The following is a 15,296-nucleotide window of genomic DNA, read 5'->3' as shown; positions in this document are numbered from 1 at the left end:
CGGCATTAGCAACGCTCCGCTGGAATGTTTGTCTGTCTAGACTTTAATTTAGGGATGCAGCGCTTCGCTTTCCAGCACAGATACCAGGTCAACACAACACAGCAGAGCCGAGCCGAAAGCGGCGAGTGCTGAAAACACACCTGCTCTCCTCCAACACAGTTTACACACTCAGCTGACGTCCAAAGAGGAGCTGTCCAATCAGCTTCAGGTCCTCAAATCACAGTGTCACAAGCTGCAGCTGCGAGTAAACACCACTGCGACACTTTCACATTTATTGTTACATAGACAGAATTTAATTCCATCATTTCATAGAATATTTACAGTGTAGGAATATTGAAATCAAAGTGTCAGATCATCATGGATGCTGGGTATTTTTGGCTACAACAACATGAAGGTTTATTTTTGGCAGTGATTTTAAATTTTATTCTATATTTTTTTTCTTTGCCATTTTGGTTTTGTGTATGAGTGAGTTATGTAAATGCTGTCTGTGACGGAATCAGATCAAAACTTATTTATCAAAACAAGCAGTAGACAGTAACAAAGAGTAACCTGGTTCAGTCAGCGCTGTCAGGTTGTCATATCGAATAAAAATCAGGACTTTTCTCTTACAACAGAGATCAGACTGGAATCAGAGCGGACAGGACCGTTAAACCAATCAGAGATATTGTTTCAGATTAGACATTTAGATAACTACTGCTGCATTATGTCAATTACGACCTGAAGCAGCAGTGTTTTTCTAATAAGACTTTCCAGATTTGAGCTAGCAGCAGTTCAGTCTGGTTCCCTGTGGTGTGTGTGTGTGTGTGTGTGTGTGTGTGTGTGTGTGTATCTGTATGTGCGTGTAAACATGTATTACAGACGTTGTGGGGACATCAGTGTACACAGTGACATGTGGGGACTCTCCTTCCTTTTAGTGACAAATACAAGTTCTCATGATGTACATCAGTACATTTTAGGGTGAAGACTTGGGTTAGGGCAAGGTTAACTTTAGGTCAAAGCTGGAGTGCAAGACTTTTGTCCCCCCCACCTCAGGAAGTGGAAATATTTACACAAATGCAATGTGTTGATGTGTGCATATGCCTGCAGGTGAGCTCGCCGCATGTCCCCCGCCCCCAGGAGTGCTTTCAAGTCTTAATTTATCTACAGTCTTTCCTCTTAATGCCAACTTTCTTTTTCATCTGCAGCATCCACTCCAGAAACACCATGAACATTTTTTAATAGAAATGAACCGATTTCTTGGCTAACTTTTGGTATCAGCTGATATTTGCTAAGTTGACTGCTATTGGCCCATCTGCAAATAAGATGACATTGACAGATGGCAGCAGCCAATGTTTTTTTTTTTTTTGTTTTGGGACATTAGTGTTATGCAGGCTAAAGAGCAGGGCTTGGTACTAACTTGGCGTCCTGTCATCCTGGGGACAATAAAACCATGTTTGGGATGAACAAAGATCTTCTCCGATATGTCTTTGGGATGAAGAAGGACAGTAAACTCACTGCTGATGCATCAGGGGATGCACCCTATTGTTTCCCTGATAACGTTACATTGAACAATAAATCTGTGTTGACATGGGCAGAAGGACAGCTAGGTAACGCTAGCTGTTAGCAGCTGGTGGCTGAAGCTAACAGCCAAGGGAGGTTTTTATTCAGTTACATTATGATGCATTCAGGCTCTATTCAGTAAAAATGACTGTTGTACAGTGAACTTTGACTTTATTCTCTTGTTCAAATCAGTTGTATGAAGGAGAAATTTATCAATGTTTTCACAACACTATAAAATATATATTAGAGAGGGAACTATATATATATATATATATATATATATATATATATATATATATATTCTGTATATTTCTTTGTTTCCCTGGCACAAAAGGGGGATTAAATATCAACAAAAACAAACTAAGCAACAACAACTACAACTAAAGCTATCAGCCATTTTGTTATTTTAAACATATATAAGTTATATAAGGTATTTCTTTTACAAATCAAATCATTTAAAATAGAAATACAATTCATAATTTCCAGCAAGATACATTTTTGTAAAATGGGTCTCCCCCGTAGCTATCCGTAGCTTGTAAACAGGGGCCCAGACATCAAATAACATAACAAAACAATTTCCTATTTCTACCTAATTCTAACCTAACCCCAAGCATCCTAAGATTATTCCATACATACTAAGAGCACAGAATTTCAATACAATACAACACATCAGGTATTGGTACATGAAAATAAAGTACAAGGACTCAAGCATACATACAAGTGAGAGGTTTTCATAATTTAAACCCTCAGTCATACAGGGTTTGGAATTTAACATATTTTAATAGCAACTGTTGTTTGAATCTCTTTTTAAAAATAAAGAGAGATGCTGACTCTTTTATAGTGCTGTCAACCTCATTCCAAGTCTGTTGACCTTTACAGGTTACACTAAAACGTGCACATTTCAGTTTCCGTTTCTTACCCTTTAAAAGTTGTTTCCCCCTTGTGTTGTGTTCATGAGTGGGTAAATAAATTGTCATTGAGTCTAAATGCTACATTATACATTACACAGGCATTGTGGCAAGTGTTGCACTCAGTGAGTTTCAGAAGTTTGTAACTATGAAAAAGAGGATCAGAGGGATTTAACTTGGTCCATGATATAACTCTTAAAATTTTTTTTTGTAAGATCTGTAATTTCTCAAGATAGCTGGGATATGTGTTACACCAGATAATGTTACAGTAGTTTAAATGAAGCTCAAATAGAGACCGATACAAGGTTAGAAGAGCTTCAAGAGGAAGAAGGTGTCTCAACTTAAAGAATAAGCCGACGTATTTAGATAATTTCTTTGTCAGTTCATCAATATGCTTCCTAAAGTTTAAAAATTCATCAATGTATATTCCCAGAAATTTAATGAGTTCTACCTATCTAAATATAGATATCAGTATTGGCCCAGAATTTCATAATAGGTGTATCCTTAGTTATTAGGATTGTCCTGTAGCTTCAGCCATACTCCTAGCTGCTGCCTAATTGCTATGGTCCCTACCTGCTCTCTTTTCGCCCTGGCTGGTTGACATTAAACGCATCACCCATGGTGCGCTAGTGCAGGAAGGTTGGTGTTAACACCAGACACCACAACTCCGGTCTACTGTGAAATCCAGAGGGCTTCCCTAACAGCGTAAGGCTTTATTGGCATTGTGTGACATTTATCGACATGTAAAAGTCCTGCACTTCAGCTTCAAGGGTTGAGTTAGGGTTAGACAGGCAGTGGTCAGGGTTTGGTTGAGTCTCCAGGAAATGAATGTGACTCAATGTAATGTCCTCTGAAGTGATGGAAACATGACTGTGTGTGTGTGTCTGTGTGTCTGGGTGTGTGTATGTTATAAGTGAGACCAAATGCAGCGATGAAACATCATCTCTGAGTTGTTTTTCATTCAGTGTGACATTAATGAATGAAGATAGATGTGTGTTTGTTTTTGTAAAGGGTGAATGGAGAGCAGAGGATGCTGTCTCTCACCCACCTCCCCCCCTCACTGTCTCTTTTTCTGTTTCTCTCTGTTCGTCTGTCTCACTCTCTCTCCACTTGTGCTCGAGCTTTGAAGGGGCTCTTCAGAGCTCTCAGACAGCGCCATGCAGCTTCACTGAGTTCACACGAGGTTGGAGGTTTATTTTTTGCTGGGAAACTGTACAGTCTGCGATATGAGCCAAACACAGCGAATGATATTATTCACATTAACAGTATAAATACCTTTTTCAACATGGTGTTGGAGTCTAGTGCTGAGTGTGTAATGACACAATTATTAACTTGCATTTTTATAGATGTTTGACATGTTTCCCTTCTTGTTTCCTGACAAAAGACATTGAATCATTGAGGAGCATAGAACAATACATGAAAACATCTTACTCAACCGGAGTCATTACCTCAAAGCACTGATGGTTCATAATTCACACAGAAAGACAGTTAATTCTTCATTATGATTTCTCACGTTCACATTTTTAAAGACTTGACTTCTCTCTAATCTGTTCACTGATGAATGAGGATGTTTTTGCCTCTTTGTCTCGTCACAGTCGTGAGAAATGTTCTGTTTTGCCATGTCATTTGTTTGTTAGCAGAATCCCCCAAATGTATCGTCCTTCAGTATAATTTGACAGACAGTTAATTTATGCACAGAGCAGAAACTGAGCTTTTGGTGCAGATTCACAAGGGGTGTCTTAACATCGCACACTTGAGAATATATTGTTTCTTACATTTCCAGCATTTTCTCTGACCCACGCACCAGAATACATTTTATCATTGTACAGTTGTGCAAACCATGGATTTGTTGCATTTTTATTACGTTGCAGATATGATGAAACTTTTCTGCAAAGCTGTGCTCAACGAGTGGTTGTGTTTAGGCATAGAAGGTCTTGAATATGGTCAGGAGACATAAAGTTTTGGCTTGAAATACATTTTTACTTTTTATTTATGAACATTTTTTACATTATAAAGGCAATTAGCACAGAAACAAAATAAATAGGGCGCAATACACACAGGGGAAAAAGAAGGAAAAGATAAGGTCATACAGTACATACATACAGTAATCATGTGAGATCTGTCTCATTGGCTCAATGGATGAAACAAACAACCTTAACAGGGCACAGCAATATAATGACTACCTACTGCTGCTTGATTGTGTCAGGTGAGTGTTTGTTTGCCAGTTTGTGTGTGAAGTGGATCATCGCTGTTCTTCTTGGTAGTTATAGTCTACTGTGTGTGACGTAGCAACAACACAGACAGTTCATATGCAAGACAGAAAGTGCGTTTCCATTAACCCTAGAAATGCGCAAAACCTAAATATTACAATAAAAAACTGGTAATGGAAACACCTACATTTCGAAAAAACTCTCAAATATTGAGAAAAAGTTTTTATGCTCCCATGAGTTGGTTTTTCAGACGTGTCGATATAGAAGTATATCGCAAAACTGTAATGGAAACACTTTTTTTGCAAATATGCGTCACCGGACGTTCAAGTCCTGTGTGAATTCCTCGTTCACGATCCTCTCCCAGAAATCCTTTATCCATGGTCGCTGCCACACATAAGGACTTTGCCTTTGGAATACCACTCGCTCTATTCACCTTCGGTTGTAGACTACTGCAACAGCAGCAGCGGTAACTGAGATGATTGTTCCAATGGAGTTTCGCAGGACAAGATTTTATTATGGCTCATACGCAAAACACCTTTTAATGGAAACACCTGCAAGTTGCAATTGTACTTTGTCAAAACTTTAGAAATATTGCATTTATTTTGCGCAAAAGTGTATTGGAAACGCAACTAATGATAAACTGGACAAAGTGTCTCTCCATTATAGCCAAAAAGATTAACAGCCTAAATAAATAAAAAATATTTTAAACACTTTCCAGCACTAGATTCATTTGAAAGGCCGACAGATTGAAAATGGCTTCTTTACTCTGCCCACTGATATTTTTAATTGTTACAAACCTATTTGATCCTTTAATAGTTGTGTTATAGTTGAGTGACCTGTGTTGCAAACCTTTAAACCTCTGTAGCTCCAGTGATCTGTGCAAAGCGTTAACGTACAGCCCTGCTGTTTATTTGATATCATTTTTCCTTTACATGTTGTGCAGCTGTATATTTTCAAAGAGGAAAAAAATCCCTGTCTGTGCATTTTATTTTGATCACAGTCTGCTTTTATAAAGTGCTTGTGACATCTCAAATGTGGCTCTGACTTGCAGCTGAAATCGTGTAGCCCATTTCAGAGAAAATACAGAGATACATGTTGTGTATCTATGCCTGTAAATACCAAGGTATGATTTTTTGTCCATATTGCCCAAGCCTAATCTGTAATAACAGGACAAGTGCTCTTGGGTAATCAGTGTGATTGGCTGTCCTTCCACTTCTGTTCATTTATGTTGTTCATTGTGCAATGCCTTCCCTCGATGACACATCCTCAATTACAGTGGTTCAGCTCAAAGCTGGTGGGAATGAGGGCTGGTTCAGCCGATAGCACAGAGGTTCCAAGAATCCTAAATGGAACCAGTTCAAGAGCCAGAGGTAATCCGGTGGGGAAGGAGGAGTGATAATGTTGTGTACGGATTTTAAATTTGGGGAAAATAAGGAACGCTGCTGTCACACTGATACTCTGTATCAGCAGACATCCCGAATTGAAGATCAGAAAAAGGTTGTTTTCTCCTTAATGTGGGATGAGCAGAATGTAGGGCAGTAAGCGACTTATGTCCAGACACTACTGCAACACTACTGATTTGTTTGGTGACTGGTGAAGCATTGTCACACTTGCAGATCATTGATTTGTTTGCAACCACTAAAGTTTCAGGAATCAATAACAGACAAGCTGACCAATTCAGATTCTTATTAGATGTGTGCCTCTGTCATTCTCTTCACGTGAAGCACCAGAGTCCTGATGGGCTTTTATACATTAGCATGTTCTGTGCTGACATCACTGTCAGACTTCTGGGTGGAGAAACTTGCGTCCTGGTTTGAATATATTCAGTATCTGAAGGAGGCTGTTGCTTGGCGGCGGAGCCGATCCCCGAGGCCAAAAACTACTGAGGGACGCTGCGTGGCTCCCACTCCAAATCTGTTTCTGCTTTTGCCAAGTGGCTCTGCGTCAGTGCAAAAAACCACAAGACAAATTTGGTTTATTTGTGTTGTTTCTGTGGGCCTGGAGGCTTTGGAGGATCCTGTTAGAGGAGCTTAGGCTGGCAGTGTCGGAGTCATCTTTTAAATCATTTCTTACAGACAGGCCTTTATGTAATTTGTTTTTACAAGATTCTTTTACTCGTCTCTGCCTGTTTATTATTCCGTTTTTTAATGTCCTTAAATCCACATGTATCAAGTTTCTTAACTTACTAAGTCGAAGTTCCACTTTGCTGCAATGGTCTTTGTTAGTCGTTGTTGTTTTAGTTATATCATATTATGTACTATTGTATATACTGTTTGTATATGGAGCCCTACAAATGTTATGTTATGTTTTCTTAAAAAAAGTCGATAAATACTTGAAACGGCAGCGTAGACTTATTTCTCAACAGTGGCTGATTCTTTTCACTTTTTTTTTTAAAGGAAAATTAGTCAGTCATCAACAAAAGTGTCTTTATAACAATGATATTTTTGCAGTGCAGGTGTTTAAAAAAATTATGCTATTGTCAGATGTCCAGATATTTAATTATCGTCCGTCTTTCTAATACTAATACCATTGCTTTTTCTCCCCCACAGGAGAGACTGGTTTTATCGGTCCTGCCACGTTTTGTAGTTTTGGAAATGATCAACGACATGACAAATGTAGAGGACGAACACCTCCAGCATCAGTTTCACAGAATCTACATCCACCGCTATGAGAATGTCAGGTGAGGCCACCAGTTTGTTCACCTAATTTAATCATCCAGCCGACCTTTGCGGTGACGAGTCTGAAGCGTCAGCAGCAGATTAATGGATGCTGCAGTGGGTCAAGTGTGGCAGTGTGTTTGTGTAAGCTTTCAAAGTCTCCCAGTTGTTTTAAAAGTAAACACAAGACATGTTGTCTTTTTGAAAAGTTAGGGCCTGTCCCAATACCCCCCCTTGGCCCTACCCCTTGGCCCTACACCTACTTTTGCGCATTCCCACGAGGGGTAGTGGTGTCCCAATTCCTTTTTGCGTGTAGGGGTAGGGGGCATAACGAGGGGTAGTGGGTATGAAACTAGCCCTTCGGAGTGAGGGATTTCAGATGCTGACTTGCCAGCGAAGGGTAGATGTCGCCATGGCTACCACCGAGCAAGAGACGGGGAAAAAAGTTCATACGTAGCTAACGCTACTGTTGTCAAGTTGCTTGTTAGCTAGCTAGCTAACTAGCAGAAGTCCCCTGTCATCTGTCGTTCATCAAACGAAGCATGATGAATGTGGCAAACGCAATCGGTAGGATGAACTCAACTGGAGACTCCATTGTAGATGCCGGCTGGAAATGTAGATGGCTCGCAGCTTCCTGTTTAAAATAGTTACATATGCGTGAACGTAACGGACACGGTGACGTAGTGTGTGGTGTCCCCATTCCTAGGGAAAGATTTCAACCCCTACCCCTCGTTGCTTCATTTCGAGGGCCAAGGGGTAGTGGGCAAGGGGGGGTATTGGGATTGGGCCTAAGTGTTCATATTATATATCTCAATTTAAGAACATACAAATAAAACAGGACTAGAGACAGGAATAGAAATAAAAAATATATTTTTGTCTCACCCACTCCCCGACCACATATACTTCATTTTTACCTGTAAATTTTCATATACCCATTTCACAGCTTTTTGCAGATTGAGCAGTAAGTAAGCAGTTCCATGGTTACTGTCAAAAGATCTGTTGTAAAATCCAGTGAGCTTTTTTTTTTTTTTTTTTTTTTTTAGAATTATTGGAGTAGTATGTTCCATGTTGTGAATTAAACTGTAATCTGACAGAGACTGCTGTGATATTAGACTGAACTTCCCTGCAGAACAGACAGATCAGATTTCCACATCCTCCAGAATGATTTTAGGTGTAACAAAAGTACAGTTTAAAGCCAAAAGTGTGTTGGAACAAAGTGTGTGAACAAGGTGAAGAGGTCTAATCAGATCAGCCTGAATGAGTGAAAACACCTGTGTGAGTGAACTGGAGCCTTGATTAGTGTCACCTGTTCTCTTTCTGCTTTGACGAGCCAGACTGTCTCTTGTGAGAAGCTTTAGTCCAAAATCATGTGGGATGTTTCTGCATATTTCATATTTTCCAAATAGTTACATATTTTAACCAGATTGTTTTCTTTACCTACATGCAGCTAACTCGTAAATCAGCCCCAAATCAATCAGTAATTTTTGCTTTCTTTTCCCCAAAACTGGAACATAATCTTCATCTTAACGTGATTTGTGGCAACATCACACCCGAGTGAAGAGTTTTTGCTCTGCTTACACACTGTCATGAGACGATGTTGGCCAGCTGGTGTCCAGTAACACCTTGTGAAAATCAGCCTCCTCTTTAGCATCCAAGTCTGGTTTCTAGGAGGCTGTAAACCCACAGCTCATCAGAGAGAAATCTGATCATGACTTTTGTTACTTACTTTCTGACAGGCATACTTCAGCTTCAGTAACAGTAGAACTTGATAAACATCAGATCTGTTTACCAAAGAGTCAAACTGATGCTGCTGTAACTTTTATAATTTGTCTGGGAAACTTTCTTAAAGCTTGCAGAGAAGTTTCTCATTAGTGATGATGATCTGAGGTTACAGTTGGTGGTGTTTATTTTCAGTCACTTAAAGGAATACCTCATTACGAAAAAGTGTATTAGTGTGTCAGTTACTCACCCTGTGTAATGTTGAACTGATGAGGAAAGCTTTGATTTTCTCACATGCCTCCACGGTGAGTGAAGAATCCAATAGTGGAGAAAATTCTTGATGAACTGAAGTCATAGGGGTCCACAGTTAACACCAGCAAACTATATCAAAATGTTGATTTACAAACTCTCACACAGCTCTCATTCATCCAGTCCTGTGTTCAGTACACAATGATGCAAACAATGTAACTGATGGAGGCAGCGGTAGACCAGCAGCTCCTGTGTTCAATGAGGTAAAATTACTATCTTTGTAAATGGAGTCTGGCTTTTTACTTCAGTTTCCACCCAGAACCAGCCGTCTGTTTGTGAAGTACTGAGCATACGACTGGAGGAATGATACTTGGATTATACTGCATGAGTTGTGTGAGAATTTGTTTTGGACAGACTGATTAGTTTTTTCATGAACTCAACATAACTAGGAGTGAGTAATTGTTATACAGGTGATAATTTGAGAGGGGAAGTATTCCTTTAAGTGCTCTGAACTTTGCATACTGATACCAACTGACTTGTTTGGAGGGAAACATTCACATATCCTCATGTCAAACTGTAAAAAAAAAAAAAAAAAAGGACTTCACTTAAACTTTACTTAGCTTATATGTATAAATAGCATTGAATATTATTCATGGTGTTAAAGTACTGACCTGGATATTAAAGTGACATTTCCATATTTTATTCAGCATTCTTTTCGCAGATGTTAAAGGCTTCACAAACCTCTCCACAACGCTGTCAGCGCAGGAGCTGGTGCGAATGTTGAATGAACTCTTTGCACGCTTTGACCGCCTCGCACACGTAAGTGATTTAACTTTTGACTTCAGATGTATGTGTAAGTGTTCATGCTTGGAGCATACTGAGTGTACGGACCAACGAGTCCTCACACTGAAATAATCCAGTACTTTGTCAGTGGAAAATCACCATCATTGCTCCAAAAATGATGCTTATGAGCAGTTTCTGATCTGACACATTTCTGGTGAGGGTCTGATTAAAATGAGGTTGTAATGTTTGGGAAAGATCATGGTTAAAAGAAAAGAAACTGAATTGCGGTCTCTGATGGTTCATCAGTTATGGAAAGATCGGCAGCTTGATTTGACAGAAATGAAGGGTTGTTCAAAAGTGCATTTTTAATTTGTGCACTTTCCAGGAAATACGTTGCCCATTCAAAAAAGATTCTAGGTGGAGTATCACTTGAGAGTTACAACATGTAGCATTTGCTGTTCTTGCAGAGCAAATAGAGCTGTTGGTGGAAGAAACGGAGCGTTATATTTCTACATGAATGAACCAACGGTTAAGTTAATCACATGTTCACTCCGCTCGGCGCTCTGCTGCTCCATCTCCACAGACAGAGTGTCCAGAGTGCGCTCTGACACTCTGAGAGTGCGCTGCTCTGGATAACCCAACGCTACATTCAGACAGCGCTCCCAATTTATCAACGCTCCAGTTTGTGTCAGAGTGCGTGCCGGCACTTGGAACGAATATTTCTAAATGCACCACTAGTATCATCTTCCTCCATTGTCTGTGGAGAATTGTTTTGCCTCCAGCTAAGCCCCGCCCACCAAAAAATTTACCATTTACTAACAGTAAAAGGGTCTATTTCATTTTATTTTGTCTCTTATTCTGTCTTTTATGTGTATTTTCTCATTTTAATATGTAAAGCTCTTTGAGTGTATGGAGTGTGCTTTACAAATAAAGTACATTGTGTCTACAAAATTTACACTTTTTAAATTTTTCATTTTCCACGTCTCACAGAAAAATAAGTCTTTAAAATACTTTAAAACCCAGATGCTGCCTTGTTGATTTTTTGTCATTCCGCTTTTCAGTGACAATCTGTCAGGCCTGCCAAAGCTCATAAAAACTAAAAAAAAGAAACCCCAGTACTTGGGTAAATAATTTATTCACAACAACAGAGCGAATAATTGATTCAGCGTTCACTCTGTATGTTTGTCTGATACTAGACTGAAGAGCATTTCAGACTGTCATGCTCGGCCGGACAGGATTTCACAGTTAATGCAGAACCAACCTGATGTGGAAATAGTTTTCACCGCTTTATTTAGTTTCATTTGCCATTTATATTTCTCTGCATTTCTGTTTTACATCATTTGTTTTACATTACATTTAGGTTTAATTTTTTTTTTTTACTACGAAATGTGTATTCTGATAGTTGCTGCTATAGAAAGAGCGTCCCTTGTTTGCCTATGACCTGATGTGATTGGTCTGTTGCAGGAAAACCACTGTCTACGAATAAAGATCCTGGGAGACTGTTACTACTGTGTGTCTGGTCTACCTGAGCCCAGGCAGGACCACGCCCACTGCTGTGTGGAGATGGGCCTCAGTATGATCAAAACCATCAGGTACTGTCTGCGTCCACTGTCTGTCATTATGGAGACTCTGCTCTGTCCGACACTTTGCTGCAGATTCAAACTGAAATATGTCGATGACTGTTGGATTTCCATCAGATTTGTTTCTCACAGGATGACTTCTCTTGACTTTTCATCTAGTGATGAGTGTGCCTGTCAGACTGTTTTAAAGTTCTCCTGCCTGTTGGTGGGATAAAAACCATTGACCCTTTGGCTTTCTTGGCTCAGGTTGTTTGCAGGATTTAAAGCATTGACTGAAATAAGCCAATACCAAGTAGTATCAAAACTCCTCCCGTCCCTTGATACCTGCCTTTGATCATTTTTGTATCCAAATCTAGAACAACAAGACTATTTGTATGGTTTTTGCCTGTCGCTAATCACAGCTGGCGTTCCTCAGGGATCACATGCAGGTATCAGTTCTTTCTATACCCAGATCTAGGAAATAATGACCATTTGTATGGTTTTGCTCTGCAGCCAATCACTGCAAGCATTCTTCGATTTAATGAAATGGCCCAATGTGGTAATGAGCCATCATGCAATTGGCCCACTACTGCTGCAGCTACAACTTGAAATTTTTAAAATTCTTTTATGTCTTAAAGTACCTTTATTTCCTCCATTAGCTGTATGTCACAGCCACTGCTGCTCCAGCTGCTGACCGCGTTGAAATGGCGGCCGCATCAGCAGCCAAAGTACAATAACTATCTTCCTGTTGTCCCTGTTGCATGCACCACTGTCAACAATCACTCCCCACTTACCCAATTTATAAAACATGGTACAACTTTGCTTTTTGGCTTGCGATTTATAATTTTTGAAGCCCAAAATTACATTATTATTAATATTATTTTGTGTAGCTAAAGCTGCAGTTCCTTACCACAAATGTGTTGAATCAGAGAAGCAGGAGCCCTGTGCTGTTTTCCTGCAACTTGCAGAAAATCGGCTCGAAAAATAAATGTCTTTTACCTCTGAGGTATTGGACAGTGGTGCTCTTATCTGTACATTTCTTTTATCTCATTTCTCACAGCGCTGGGTATGTCAGCTCTGTGATCTGAGAGCAGCTTCCCCTGCAATATTTGCATTTGCAAGAATTTGCCCCCGGCTGCGTTTCTACAGAATATCACTGACAAATAATGAATACAATTACAAGGTTCAACCATATCACACATCCATGCATCACTGAGGCTGGAGAAAATATTTTATTCAGTGATGGTATCATAGTTTAGAAATTACACAACAGGGATTTACAGATCTCATAAGCTCATGAATGATGACACACAACCGACTGTGTAATCTTCAGTTCATGTGAGAGAGGAGGTGTGCGGCAGAAATCAAGCTTCCAATCACTCACTTACAACACACTGTCACTCTGCAGTGACTTGTGAAAGGGCTCGCTGACCCTGGTGTTTGTGCTTTTAAAGCCTGAGGCATTTTCATTTCGATTATCTTCTTTGTCGCTGCAGCATTTTGGCCCTGCTGCCTCACTTTCAGTATGACAGTGAGGGAGGAGAGGAGGGCTGGTGTTTAGAGGAAAAAAGAGGGATTAGTGATGGATAAACTGTGAGATTTGTACTGTATACTGTTAAGTCAATATGGTGAGCTGCTTACAGTCGACCACTTTGTGCAGCAGAAGTGCAGCTTGGTACATGGTGCTGTCGCTGTATGTGTGCTGAAACATTGATTAAAAGAACTAAAAATGAAAAGGTTGCAACATACGATGCATGACTTCATGTCTTGGGGGCAGCAGGCTGAGCCAAGTATTCCAGACGTCCCTCTCCCCAGCAACACTTTCCAGCTCCTCCTGGAGGATTCCGAGGTGTTACCAGGCCAAACGAGATATGTAATCCCTCCAGTGTGTTCTGGATCTGCCCTAGGGCCTCCTACCAGTGGAACATGCCTGGAACATCTCTAACAGGAGGGGCCCAGGAAGATCCGGATCAGATGCCTGAACCACCTCAACTGACCCCTTTGACGTGAAGGAGCAGTGGCTGTACTCTGAGTTCCCTCTGGATGTCCAAGCCCCTCCCCCTGTCTCTAAGGCAGAGCCCAGCCACCCTTTGGGGGAAACTCATTTCGGCTGCTTGTGTCCCCTGTCTCATTCTGTCAGTCACTACCCAAAGCTAATGACCATAGGTGAGGGTTGGGACGTAGATGGGTCAGTAAAAGCATTGCCTTTTAGCTCAGTGCCCGCATTACTGCGCCAAACTGCCGATCTATCTTATGATCCATTCTACCCTCAGCTACCATCATGAACTCTAGGTAATGACCCCAGGATACTTGAACTCCCTCGCTTGGGGCAGTAACTCACTCCCAACTGAGTGGAAAATCTCTAATCCAAACACAAATGGTCAATCAAGACGCCGTGCCGTTCACACCTGTGTTTATCATGCATCTCCAGCTCACCCCTTGTGTTCAGATGTGCTTACTGCCTACTTCACTTCTGCTAGAATATTTAAGGGCCCCACGCATAGTTATCACACCCTCACTGGTACCAGTCACGTCAGTGGTTGTGTCAGTACAGCTGGAGATATCATTGTCTGTGGAATTCAACACATATTCCATAGTGAAAAACAAAGGACAGTCCAATTCAAGGCAGAGCCTTGGTGCACTGTCACCATAACAACCACCACATCTTGCATTGATTTTCTGTAGCAGCCTTGTCAGAGACGCATCAGGACACATTAGCATTTACATTAGCACTACAAAAGATATGTGCTCAAATGCGTCCAAGGCTACCAGTGTTGGGCAGTAACACAGTAACAGTAGTAATGTTACTTTTTCCAGTAACGAGTAGTGTAATTAATTACCTCTAAAATCAGTAAAAATATTAGTTACTCCAAAGCCAAACAACGTAACTTTTGTTATCACATCACTACTTACTTGAAATACAACATCACATCAGGACATCATTTTTGTAATTGTCGCGCTGCGCAGGCACGTCACAAAGCAGCAAGCCAGTTTTAAATGCTTTCCTTAGTGGGTGGAAATATTCCCATTACTTTTATTTTGTCAGGACGAAAGATGACAAAAAACACTGTTGCTGCAGGTAGTCAGACTAAAACTCTTTCCACTGCGAAACGCACATCCTCAAAGCTCCAGTCTGAAAGACCTCAGCTACTACGACGACAGAACAACAACTTGAAGCTCCAGGAAATGCACCCCACCAAGGGTGAGCCCTCCTCAGCCGTCGAGGTCAGCTGTAGTGGTTCACAGACTTAACAACCAAAACTAGATTTTAATCGTGGGCAGCTGCAGCTACAAAGAAGTGATGAAGCTTGTGGGTTGATAAGTGGTGGATGAAATGTTGTTCCAAATACCACGGGCTGTACGAAATACTCTTGGCAAGGAGTAACAGGTAGATTAATGTTACTACTTTGGAAAATGGTAATGAGTAATATATTTCATTTTTAGAGTAATAAGCCCAACACTGCAGGCCACCTCTGCAGGTGGTTTGAATAATCAGATCACAGTACATCTTGGTCACTTTTGTTTTCCACTGTCCACTTGTAATCTGATTGACTGAGATGCATTTTAGAACCGAGTGTAAACAGGGTCAGGTTTAGTTTTGTCTCCTTCTACTTCAGTGCAGGGCCTTGTCTCGCGGCTCCCTGAACAGAATACGAGGTTACTCTGCTCTGA

At 40.6% G+C, this 15,296-nt stretch overlaps 2 protein-coding genes across 3 annotated transcripts in view; one reads left to right on the top strand and one right to left on the bottom strand.

Moving 5' to 3' along the window:
* efr3a (EFR3 homolog A (S. cerevisiae)) overlaps positions 1–15,296 on the bottom strand; it is a 578,128-nt gene that overhangs the window by 419,555 nt on the left and 143,277 nt on the right. The window lies entirely within an intron of this gene.
* adcy8 (adenylate cyclase 8 (brain)) overlaps positions 1–15,296 on the top strand; it is a 149,037-nt gene that overhangs the window by 61,311 nt on the left and 72,430 nt on the right. For both annotated transcript variants that reach the window (XM_049598475.1, XM_049598476.1), the window contains exons 3-5: positions 7,207–7,337; positions 9,990–10,101; positions 11,530–11,657. In XM_049598475.1, the coding sequence (XP_049454432.1) occupies positions 7,207–7,337; positions 9,990–10,101; positions 11,530–11,657 (371 nt within the window). The remainder of the gene's footprint in view (positions 1–7,206; positions 7,338–9,989; positions 10,102–11,529; positions 11,658–15,296) is intronic.

Source organism: Epinephelus fuscoguttatus, linkage group LG15 (genome assembly GCF_011397635.1).
Source record: "Epinephelus fuscoguttatus linkage group LG15, E.fuscoguttatus.final_Chr_v1".
Taxonomy (NCBI): Eukaryota; Metazoa; Chordata; class Actinopteri; order Perciformes; family Serranidae; genus Epinephelus; species Epinephelus fuscoguttatus.
Note: the sequence above shows the minus strand (reverse complement) of the source record. Positions and strands in the feature narration are given on the sequence as shown.